Source organism: Aquila chrysaetos, chromosome 2, assembly GCF_900496995.4.
Source record: "Aquila chrysaetos chrysaetos chromosome 2, bAquChr1.4, whole genome shotgun sequence".
Taxonomy (NCBI): Eukaryota; Metazoa; Chordata; class Aves; order Accipitriformes; family Accipitridae; genus Aquila; species Aquila chrysaetos.
The window spans coordinates 24,023,952-24,036,628 of record NC_044005.1 but is presented as its reverse complement, the minus strand read 5'-3'; the positions used below and the strand labels follow the sequence as shown (position 1 = coordinate 24,036,628).

General features: G+C 39.4%; 1 protein-coding gene across 4 annotated transcripts in view; it reads right to left on the bottom strand.

Moving 5' to 3' along the window:
• Positions 1–12,147, bottom strand: part of CEP128 (centrosomal protein 128) — a 150,570-nt gene extending 138,423 nt beyond the window's left edge. For 2 of the 4 annotated variants that reach the window (XR_005934205.1, XR_005934206.1), the window contains exons 1-4: positions 11,881–12,147; positions 6,818–6,978; positions 5,324–5,410; positions 483–609 (exon numbers count right to left, since the gene is read on the bottom strand). Coding sequence is in view for 2 of the 4 variants with exons in the window: in XM_029996103.2 (XP_029851963.1) it covers positions 483–609; positions 5,324–5,410; positions 6,818–6,978; positions 11,881–11,971 (466 nt within the window). In the remaining 2 variants the exon portion in view is untranslated. The remainder of the gene's footprint in view (positions 1–482; positions 610–5,323; positions 5,411–6,817; positions 6,979–11,880) is intronic. The other 2 variants (XM_029996103.2, XM_041129508.1) reach the window with 1 other exon arrangement.
• Between the last annotated feature and the right edge of the window lie 530 nt (positions 12,148–12,677).

Sequence of the window (12,677 nt, the reverse complement as noted above, 5' to 3'; positions counted from 1 at the left end):
ACATACAAGAAGAAACTACTTTTCTGTAGGTTATACATTGGTCCAGTTTTTCTTTTTCTGCTGAGCCTTACATAATTTCATCCACACATCCATAATGTCATGCATTTAAAATTTAACTTTCCTTTTTGCTGTGAAGCAAGCTTCAGAAGCTGCAATATCTTTTGGATTTAGCTTTAACTTGTATGTACCTACAACTCATGAAGTGGACAAGGAATTTTCTGTACTGAAAGAATCAATGTTTCATTTAGATCTCTCGGGATATCAGCAGAAAAGACTATGTAACAGAAAGCTACAAGAATTTACCAATTAAACAACTGTATAACTTAATGCAGGTCTCCAAAATTTCTAAACTGAATTTCTTTGAAGTGATCAATGATGACTTCATGCCACTATCTTTACACATTTTTCTTCTTAATTTCCTCTTTCCATACAAAAGCTATATGACACAATTTAAGTATACTCAAGCACCTTAAGTATTTTACCTGACACTCCTCCTCCATCCAGATCACTAGGGTATAAGCTTGAGAGAGAAGCACTTCTCATTCCAGAGTTTCGGGTTAATCGTTGGCTCCTTAACTGACCTATAGATTGTTCCAGTGTTTCTTTTAACTGCAGAGAAATTACAATTTACTGAAATATGAACATAGACTGATTAAAAAAAACAACATGCATGTAAAATACTATTTTTCAAAAAAGTCATTAAAAGAATCAAAACTATTTTTAAGCCAACTATAGCTATGAATTAATAACAGCTTTTCTTCAATATCTCATATGTCCTATTCCTATAACTAAACAAAACACCTTTCCAACATTGGCAGCTTCAAATATCAAGTTTCTTAAAACGGTGGTGCAACACACCAGGAAAACTTAAAAGAAAAGTATGTCTCCTACAACCAAAATAAGACCTATTTGCCAGCAATGCTCAACAACTGCCCTGCAAAATCCAGAAAACAACTCCAAATTTTTTTAATTGGAATTTTTCTACCAGCCCTACCTGGAATCAATTTGACATATGGCTATCAAATTTCACTAAGCAGCTTTACATCAAGCCCAACTTTTAGTAGTTACACTTCCAGAAAAAGGCAGCCATTCCCAACTTAAAGTTCAGAACTAACTATATTACTAAACAAGTTCTTCATTTTTCAAACTTGCATCTTATCTTCTGTATTGGGTTTGTGTGGCAAGATTTTGGTAGCAGGGGGGTTACAGGGATGGCTTCTGTGAGAAGCTGCTGGAAGCTTCCCCTGTGTCCAACAGAGCCAATACCAGCCGGCTCTAAGATGGACCTGCCGCTGGCCAAGGCCGAGCCGATCAGCGACAGTGGTAGTGCTTCTGGGATAACATATTTAAGAAGGAAAAAAAGTTGCGGGACACACAGAAACGGCAGCCGGCAAGAGGAGTGAGAACATGTAAGAGCAACAACCCTGAAGACCTCAAGGTCAGTGAAGAAGGAGGGGGAGGAGGTGCTCCAGGCACCAGAGCAGAGATTCCCCTGCAGCCCATGGTGAAGACCATGGTGAGGCAGGCTGTCCCCCTGCAGCCCAGGCAGGTCCACGGTGGAGCAGATATCCACCTGCAGCCTGGGGAGGACCCCACAGCAGAGCAGGTGGGTGCCCGAAGGAGGCTGTGACCCCGTGGGAAGCCCACGCTGGAGCAGGCTCCTGGCAGGACCTGCAGATCCATGGAGAGAGGAGCCCACGGAGCAGGTTTTGTCAGGACTTGTGACCCCATGGGGGACCCACACTGGAGCAGTGTGCTCCTGAAGGACTGCACACCATGGAAGGCACCCATGCTGGAGCAGTTCATGAAGAACTGCAGCCCATGGGAAGGACCCACGTTGGAGAAGTTTGTGGAGGACTGTCTCCCATGGGAGGCACTCCACGCTGGAGCAGGGGAAGAGTGTGATGAGTCCTGCCCCTGAGGAAGATGAAGCGGCAGAGAACGTGATGAACTGACCGTAAACCCCATTCCCCATCCCCCTGCGCCTCTGGGGGGGATAGGTAGAGAATCCGGGAGTGAAGTCGTGCCTGGGAAGAAGGGAGGTGTGGAGGGAAGGTGTTTTGAGATTTGGGTTTATTTCTCATTACCCTGCTCTGGTTGATTTGTAATAAATTGAGTTAATTTTCCCCAAGCTGAGTCTGTTTTGCCCGTGATGGTAATTAGTGAGTGATCTCTCCTGTCCTTATCTCGACCCACAAGCTCTTTGTTATATTTTCTCTCCCCTGTCCAGCTGAGGAGGGCAAGTGATAGAAAGGCTTTGGTGGGCACCTGGCGTCCAGCCAGGGTCAACTCACCACATTTTCTAAGATTGCATTTACTAACTTTGGTTCTTAGCCATTTGCGTTTGTCACACCTTTATTTGACAATCCACAAAACATCCATTTCTAAAGGTTCACCTTTCCTCTCCCTAACAGAGGCTTGTACACAATGGTTAAATTGCTTCTTTATTCTTGCAGAATTATACACACTGTGTTGGATCTCTCTCTGGGCAACACTTTTTTCCCAAAGCATAAAACACTATGTTAAATCTTTTCTGAAGCTTTCAATGCTTGCTTAGGTTCTTTTTAAAGTATTATGTTTTCATTATATGGTACTATAAGAACAACTTCATCAACACTAAGAAACTCTCAAACCAAAAACCTTAAGGATTTTCTAATGCTTTCTCAAAAAGAATGAGGCTACTTGAGGGAAAAAGATACAACAATGCATGTATGTAACAAAAGATCACTTTTATATTCAAAAAGCTGAAACTTAAAAAAAAAAAAAATCATGAATATGCCAGAGGATCAAAGAAAGAACAGCAATAACTCAATTTTCAAATCTAACTTGACCCTGTCAAAGACTTATCTTGCATCTTTAATAGGGCAACAAAAATTCTCAATTAAGCTACAGGTGCTCAGTTTGCGTGCTTTAGCTTTGCAGCACTCATTTTCATCCTCTCTACCTGAAAGCAGACAGCTGGATTTTTTTATTATTTTTATTTTTTTAAACAAAGAACCATGACAGTGTCCAGAATTAACAACCTTGTTCTTCAGTCTGTTTCTTTAGAACAGAAAAATGGTCAAAAAATTTTTTTTAAATTTTGAGTTATAATTTACATTACCAACATCGTCATATTTTAAGGTATTCGTGTTCTCTTAAAAAACAACTTAATTATTAAAAGAATGAAGAGAGGCTAGTGACAGTAGAACAGAGATATTAACATACACAAATTTGAATAGAATATCTTTAATATTCACCAGTCTGAATTCCATTCCTCGACATCTCATCTATAAGCTGTTTAAATCCCATCAAAACAGTGCCTAACATTTTGGTCCTTTCCCATTTCTTCTTTCTTTTGTTGTTTTGTTTTGTTTTTAATTTATTTAAAGAGACACACACAGTGCCACCAGAAAAAAAGAAAACAAAAAAACCCAACCAGATCTCTCTCGAAGGCTAATTACTTTTAAACCTCTCCAAAGCCTCACATGAGCAAAAAAAAAACCCCCACTCCAAAACATTCTCTCCTCCCTCTCTCCCCCACCTCCCCACCCCAAAGGGCAGAACAGAACCTTTACTATTCCTGTCCTCCATGGACATAACAAAATCACAGACCAACAGTGAAGTCAGCAGGAGAATAACATTGCTCTGGAACAGAGCACATATGGAAAGTACAATGTTCCCACCACTAGAGAATCAACAACAGCAAGAACAAATTAAAATTCTGAGCAGCAAACCTTCCTGACCCTGTAAGATACATAGCAAGTTTTGCACTGATTCACAGGCAGACACCAGGCACCTCACAGTGGGGTAGCGAGACTAATTTATAAATTAGAATGGAAAATACCTCCTCAGCAGCCCAACAGTCACCAATTCATAAATGCAAATATGCTATACAATGGTCTGAAGAAAGTCTTTTTTAAGGAAAAGATCATAAAGAATTAAGAGTCAGATAGTACAATATTCAGCATAACTGACAGACCCTAAACACATATTCCATTTGGAGGAAAATATTCTTAGATAAACAAGTTTGTCTAATACAGTAGAAACACTTGACTGACTATCATTGTGAAAAAAACCCAACACATCACCATCCAAATGACAAATTTATTCAAGTTTTTCTTAAATATTTATTATAGAAGGAAAATAGATACACTACTTCCTGATCCCAGCTGCTTCTTCCCACATACCAAACACATACATCTATTCTATGCGAGTGGAAACTTCTGTTCTGAGGGAACAGGAACTCGGAGAAACATGCTATTTTTACTAATAAGACTGATTTTACTCTACTATTTAAAGCTCAAGCAAGAGATTGTTAGAGTCTAGATTTCTCCTCCACTTGAGCCATAATCAAAAGCCACCTAGCATGACTAAGAAGAATGGACATTAAGTCAAAACTAACTTTAAGTGATGTCTCACTTACCTTGATCTTTCCTAATAGAAAATTTTTCCAGAATAACAATGTCGAACTACATTTAGTATCAGTATTTGTCAAAAACAGACAATCTTAAATGGTTCCAATGCCCACCAGAAATTCCACAAATTCAATACCAAAGTAAAGCTTATAAAGACACAACCAGCATTCAAACAGAAGAAAAAAATTGAGGCATATAATATTCCCAATTACTTCCATGCAGACCTTGTGCATACTGATTTAGAAAGCAAGTTGTCTGAAGAAAACAAGCCTTCTTTTCTACATATTTACTTTTTCTTTTTCTCTCTACCTTCACATGCAAAATATTCCTACATCTCATATGTATCTGTTTCAAGGCAGCACCTGCTGCAGTTTGTTTGTAACCACATTAGAAACCTCTCTTGCCCTACCAGCACTAATTTACTTTCTCTGTCTAGACACCTGCTTTCAAACTTGTAGAAGCTTGATATTTATGAGTATTTCACCCTTTCTACAATTTAGAGAAAGCTGGTCAACAGATTCAGAAGCTGTTGACTGACAGGAAGCTGTAGAATGACAGGAAAGAAACCTACACCAGTATGATCACAATCTCATTCCCTGCTATAATTCAGCTTTTATCTTATCACTTATTCATGCAAAGGAAATATGTTCCCTAATACTCTATTTCAGCTATGCACCTTATACTTGGCATAGTATCATAACAACAATCTCTTTGGTGCTTGTAAACCAGAAAAGTAATGAAGCTACAAAACCTTCATTATGTAACATTACTATAGTTTGATTTAGATTGCTCAAATAAATATGAAAAGTTTCTGTTTACATCTACTTAACTCTTGATATAGTTTGTCCATTACTACAAAGTTTCCAGCTATGAATGCTATTAGCAGAAAAGATTCAAGAAGTTAAGATAAACTGAAAGTTGCTCACAGTTGCTATTGCTTCGGTTTGTTCCTTGTTGTATTCTCTGTATTGTCCGAGCAAATGGTCAACATGTCTTAGATTTCTGTTGGTATCCTTAAAAGAAAAAAAGTTTGAGGAAGAAAAGTCAAAACAGAAACCTCCTCTCATCAAACATTACTGTTGTCTTTATTATTCTTGGTTTGTAAGAGTAAATTGATAACACAAGTGCTTTTTAAAGGGTCTAAGTATTCAAAATTCTATTCAAGTAACCAGAACCTGAAGATGTACAGAGCAGCTAAAGGGAACAAAAAAAACCCCAAACCACACTATCGTTTACAGTACAACAGTAAGGCCTTGGCTTCAAATAAAAAGTTTTGTAAGTTTCAGCCACTCTGTAGAAAAACCTTTTTAATCCAAAGATCTTAACATTATCTGCCTGTAAAACAGAATTAACTGAGAAATAACAAATTTTTGAAGATCAGCACAATAGATAAGGTTTCCGCACAAGGTCTCTGCATAAGCACTCTCTGACCAGATGAAGAGCTGGATCAGATGGCAGATCTGCTGAAAAGCAGTCCACAAAAAGCAATTAGCTTAAAATCAGAATTTCAAAAGAGCAGCTGGAAAGAGGTTAGACAGAAACAGGACAATACCAAAGAGTCCCTTTTAAAAAACAGTCAGATTACATTCTTACTAACTCATGTCTTTTCTAACTTGATGATTATTTTCCAGCAAAGAAGTTTTGAAGTTTAAATTCAGCATTCTATATAGACTTTTCTCTTCTCACATATTAAAAAGAAAAAAAAAATATTGCCAGCCAAACAATACTTCAACACAAGTGATAATACATAAGCCCACCCACTCTAGGTATTCAGAACTGTCAGCTAGAGAAGAATGGCAATAAATTGTGTCAAGACAGCTAAATGTCTCCTCCCACTTGCAAAACAGATTCAGAGATTTCCTCTGCTGCCTCCACCGAAGCAGCAGGAATTAGATGAATACTTCTTCCTGCTCAGGTATGGATCTCTTATAAGTTTACAAATACTGCTTCTCACTGTGCTGTTCCACATCTAGAAAATATTTGAATTGTAAGCTCTATCATGAGGGAATTGACTGCCTACATTTTTACTTCATCAGGAATTGGGAAATTTTACACAGTACAAGACAACAAAGATGGGGCTGGAACCTTCTGCTACAAAATTTAACATCTCTTGTGAGAATCTGACAAGTTTATCTGGCATTATTCAGTTTGCTAATTTTATAAACAGTATTACCAAACATTTAATTGTTTCTAACAACATACTATTACTGTCTGAAATAACAGCTGTATAAAAGTGTAACAAGCCACATACTTTCAGCTCAAGGCAATATGATCAATTTCCCAAAACCTTTTTGTTTTGCACAGAAAGCAATATTTCCCATCAGTACAGTATTTTCCACAACTTCAGAAATAAAAATTTGACCCTATGTTTCAGAAATACAGACTGTATAAATACTTTAAAACCGTATTTTGTAAACAACCTGTAAAGTGCTTGCTAAAGTATGGATCTTCTCTGTGACTTCTTCAGCACCATAGTTCCAAGCTCTGTTGTGGGATGCTCTCAAAGGTGGCCGCCTTCCCATTCGACCCCTAAGAAAGTTGTCTGAATCACTGGATGAATCTGCCATTAGTATCTTGAAACCTAGGCAGGAAGACCAGAAAAAGTAATGAATGTTAAATCCTGATTGTGACTGAACAGTCTCTGACTTGCACAACACTCCTAGAGCAATTTCATAGCCTCAGACTACATTTACTTTAGCCTTTCTGGTTCAGGTCAGCAGGATGTACTTTTGAAGCAGATCTTCCAGCTGCTCCCCAGTTATTATGTTTGTTCACACCATGAAGCAGTGCCAAGATGCAAGAGGCAGAGCCCATTAGGAGAGAACTAAATCAAAAGATGCACTCTCACTACTTCTAAGTGTTCAGTACCCAGGATAAGACCATAGCCCAAAGCAAATTCTCCCCCCAAAACATACAGTGGAGACATCAAGGCTTTATCAATTGTTCTGGTCTGCAGAACCATTCCCCTTTACCTCACGCTACTTGCTAAGCTATATTCAGATTGGTCAGGGCCAATTAAGACAAATAACGCCAAGTAACTGACTGTCTGAAGCAAGTCTAAGAACCGATATCTTAATGACTTAAGGAGAATTGGAGATATTATGGAAGAAAGCAAATGCAGTGTCTTAAAAAGAAGGGAAGGAAAGAAAACTGTGGCCAAGAAGTTATAGACAAATCAACTTAATTTAAATATGTGGAAAAAATTAAAATAGACTATTTTAAGTTTCCAACAAAAGATCTGTTCTCACAAAAAAAAAAAAAGCAATGCATCCATTGATATCAAATCAATCGATCTGGTAACGAGTAACTAAATTTGTTAAACAGGGAAGAAGCAGTAGAGGTCACTTTTTTTTTTTTAAAAACCTTGGACACACATGACATACACAAAAGTAAGCTAAATAAACATGAACTAAATTAAGCTTTCCTAAAATGGAAGAGGGTGATTATCAGAACACATAGAGCAGTTAACAGAAATTAAGTGGCAAATTGGAGAGAGGCATCAGGTGAGAACCTGGAGTGAATCCACTATATATTTTCATTAAATGACCTGATAATGTAATATAATCTGTTTATTAAGTTTGCAGCTGACACTAGTTGTACAACTGGACAAATACAGCAAGGAAAACAGAAGTTAGTAGGTGAAAGAGGAAAAAAAAAAGGCTATTCAAGAGCTTTAGTATTTCAAGTTGAATGTGCATCAACAATGTCATGTTCTGAAAAGAAAAAGTTAACACCATACAAGATGTAAAAATAAGGGTAATTTTGTAAATTGGGAAATATTTCTTTTATCCAATGTTAATCCGAAATAACCCAGATTACTATGTTGATGCTGGGGCAATTCACTTGACTAAAATTCAAAAATTACTTGAAGCAGAAGAAATACAGCTTGTGAGGAAAGAATGGGGATTGCTGAGGCTTAAGAATGGAGAGGTAGAGGAGGGTAAATAGGATAGCAATCATCAGAGACAGGAGAAGAAACTATTAAAAGCTATAGACAGCTACGACCAGTATGATAAAGTCACATAGTAACTGATTAAAATCACAACCTTTAAAAGGTAGGTTAGATAAAAATTTTTTTCTTAAACTATTACACACTGCAGCAGGTTGCCTAAAGGTCACAGAATCACTATCATAAGATCTGTGTTAACAGCATCTGCTGGGAGAGGCAGTCTGAGCCTACTTTGGGGAAGAGGAAATAGAGTGGCAAACTCTTGAACTCCTTTTGGTCCTGTAGTCAACACAAAAAAAAGCCACAGTAAAAGTGTCATTCTTCTAGTCATTAAAGCTGAAGTTTCCCAAAGAAATCATAGATGAGATTCAATTCTTATATTGTATTTTATATAGAGGCAACTTGATGTTTTTCCAGAGCCCTATATTTCATTTTTAAAAGGTTGTAAATCTGTGTCCCCCAGACTTGGATAGAAACCTTTCAAACATGAAAGGAGAGTAAATCAACATACTCAGTCTATTCCTTACATTTTCTGAAGTGATGAATTTATCCCACCTTCCCCTCCCCTTATCTCACTGAAACACATTTTTACTGCCAGTATCAGAATTCAGTATTCCAGTGCCTCTCACTCTGATCAGCTGAAGTCTAAATGAGGCTGAGAAAGCATAAACGCTGAGCACTGGGAAACAGGAAATATGGGATATTTTCAAAGACAGAGAAAAATAAAGAAACAAAACACCAGTATAAGTAACAACATGGAATAATATTAATTTTTAACATAATTCAGTACAAAAAAACTCAAACAACTTTACTCTGTCCTGCACATTACTACATCAAGCTGTATTTTCCCCTTGACCTTTACTAGAACCTCATACAGACATCAGCAAGATCCATATTCCAGCACACAGACCACAGGTATCACTGATAAACATGAAATGAGACTCCTCCCAAGCAAGTTTGGCATCAGCTGTTCTAGAGTAATTTTGAATTCCTTCTACAACTGCAGTGTCAGTTCTCTAGGCTAAAACGTCTCTTTCTGATCTTACCAAGCATGACAAGCAGCACAATGACTCAAAACCCAATAAGCAACTGATTCAGTGATCAATTTCCTCCAAGCTTAACAAAGGTTTTCAGTTTCAGCATTTTGTGAAAATATCTTTAAGACACCAAATAAAGGGGAGACCCTATTAATAGCCACACTAAGAATTAAGCACAAGATCAACCTTATTAGAAACTCAACCCTGAGACATTAATCCACAGGAATCTAGCCCTCATCTACTCATGGATCTACGTGCCAGCACATTTTGTCTGACTGTAATCATTCTTACAGTCACAACACATTTAATTTTAATGATCATAGCAAATGGCTGATGGTCTGTATCTGTCATATATTACCTTAACTACAAAGTCATAGTAAACATTGTTTTGGAAATTTAGATTCTTCAGAACTCCATTCACAGTTTCACAGGAAGAAAATTGTCTTTTCCTCCCAAACTGAGCAGAAAAGCCTATGTTGGATTTACTCTGTATGTAGAATACTGCACAGAAATATCCCATAAGAGCTAGAAAACTAACATTATGCAATTCATATAGCTTGTCTGCGAGTCAAACAGCTCCTAGTGAAAGACTAGGCTTAACTCTTAATTCCATCATGTCATATTTCTTTCTAGAAGCTAAAAGCCCCAAAATAACAACATCACTTACAACATTATCAGTTTCACATTAGTGAAAGAGGACTTTTTAAGGATACCCTAGTAGACAGAGAAATTAAGAACAATGAGACATGTAAGAACATTCAAATGATAGAAAGTGTTTTAACTCATTTCCTGATGAAAAGGCATAAGCCAGCATAATTCAAAAGGTTAGTTATTGCATCTCAGCTGATGGGAACTAAATTCTTAAAAATTTCTCAGACTCTTTTGAGAGTGGGCCTCTGAATATGGCCCTACACGTACCTCTAGTTAGACAAGTATGGCAACTTGTAATGTCAGAAAAAGAGATAGGCCCTGATAGAAATAAATGAAAAACAGCAGTTGACTTATCTGCTGAAAACATCATTCTGAGAAGCATCTCAAACATAAGAGCCCCAACTACTGAAAAGCTATGACACTGGAGAAAACAAAAGGGAAATGAAGATTTACAGCAGAAAAGATTAATGGGCTTGTTTTCAGCTGTCCAAAAATAAACTCATTAAGATACTTACTGTCCAAAGCACTGAAGAAAGGCTAGTAAACAAGGTAAACAGAAAAGTAAATGCTAGACACAGGAGGACATTTTGTCTGAAGAAAACTTTCTATTTATGGTTAAGTAGCATTCCTTTTTGTTCTCATAAGCAACCTAAGAGGAACTTTAAGTACTTTTAAGTTGAAGAAGTTTTGTTTCATACAAAGCAACATCCTCATTTTTAAAGGAATTACAGAAGTTTCATTTCAGATTTAAAAAAAAACATAAAGCACAAATTTGTACAAATACTCTGTATGTACATTTGCCTATTAATTTAAACGAAAAAAAGCCTATTATCACTTTTTCCAAAAACCTAGACTGATTTCAGCACATGAGCATACAACCTACTTGACAGCGAGAATCATTTGTCTTTTACTGGTTTTTAGTCTACCCAAACAGATTATAACCTTTCTTGCACTGAGGAAAAACATCCATACTCAGTATTTTCCTTCCCTGTAGAAAACAGGGCATTTCAGTTACACTGAGGACTCTCTTGTTAAGAGATCTGCAGGATAAAGCAAACATAAAGTACAGCTGCCAGTCTCAACAACAAGTTCTCCAGCTCAAGTAAACAAAAGATAAACTCAGTATACACAAACTGATTACTTCTCAGGTATTTTTATTTGTTTAGCTCCATGAGGACTATTTTATCACTAGGTAACTAACTTAGTGCTTGTCCTGGTTTTATCTGGGATAGAGTTAATTTTCTTTCTAGTAGCTAGTATACCATTGTTTTAGATTTAGTATAACAATAATATTGATAACACACTGATGGTTTTAGTATAAACACTATCTAGCAATAATCAAGTCAAGGATTTTTCAGCTTCTGATGCCCAGCCAGCAAGAAAGCTGGAGGGGCACAATAAGTTGGGAGGGGACACAGCCAGGGCAGCTGACCCAAACTGGCCAAAGGAATATTCCATACCATGTGTCGTCATACCCAGTGTATAAACTGGAGGGAGCTGGGAACTAACTGGGCATCGGTCAGTGAGTAGTGAGTAATTGCACAGTGCATCACTTGTTTTGTATATCCCAATCATTTTATTATTACTGTCATATTATTGTTATCATTATTATTATTTTCTTCTTTTCTGTCCTATTAAACTGTCTTTGTCTCAACCCACGAGTTTTTTCTTTTTTCCAATTCTCTCCCCCATCCCACCAGGGGGGTAGCGAGTGAGCAGCTGGGTGGTGCTTAGTTGCTGGCTGGGGTTAAACCACGACAGAATTCTAAAGGCATGTTTGAAGCCCTATAGTTAAGGCTGACCATGACAAAAAAATCAATAGCTGTTCCAGAAATGGACATCACACCTGAAAAGCCCTTCCTGCAGTGCTTCTCACTGAGCCAGGAGAAGTTTCCAAAAAGCCAGGAAGGTGATCCAACATGGTGACATTTCACCATCACGCTTTCAGGCACCAGTACCACACTTTACCGCCAACTTGCGACAACACGTTCCCAGCACTCTCAGCACCACGGCTCAGAAAACGGTTCCTTCACACTGTTCGCAGCAAGCAAGCTCGACTAACGCCCTCTGCAAATCCTCCTCCGGCCGTGCACGTATCGAACTTTACTAACACCTGACCTCATCTCCGAGGGCCTCCTGGATCTTTTGCCCCGGACAGGATCGCGAAAGCCCCGGGGGTAGCGGGACAACCCCAGAACGGCGCCGGGCACGCCGACGGCCGGGCCTCCGCCAGGCCCGCGGGCTGCCGCCGCGGTCCCTCAGTAACGCCGCGGCCGCGCCGCCCGGTGCCGCTCACCTCGGCGCCCGCCCTCCCGCGGCGCTCCGCCAGCCCCGAGCGGCAGCGCAGCCCCCTCCCGCACGCCGCTCTGGCCGCAGCCCCCGGCTCTGCGCTCCCCGCGCCCCCAGCCCTCACGGCACAGCAGCTGCGGGAGGACGCCCCACCGCGCCGAGGCGAAGCCGCCCCCTTCCCCGCGCACGCCCGACAACCCCACGCGCCTCCTCACCTCGCCGCTATGGCAACTTGAACTAGCCGCCCTGCCGCCGGCTGCCAGAGCCGCCTTCCGGGCGCCAGCCCCGCCCGCCCCGCCCGCGCAAGGCTCTGTGGGACAGACAGTCCACGGGCGGCAGACCCGCCGTGGGAGA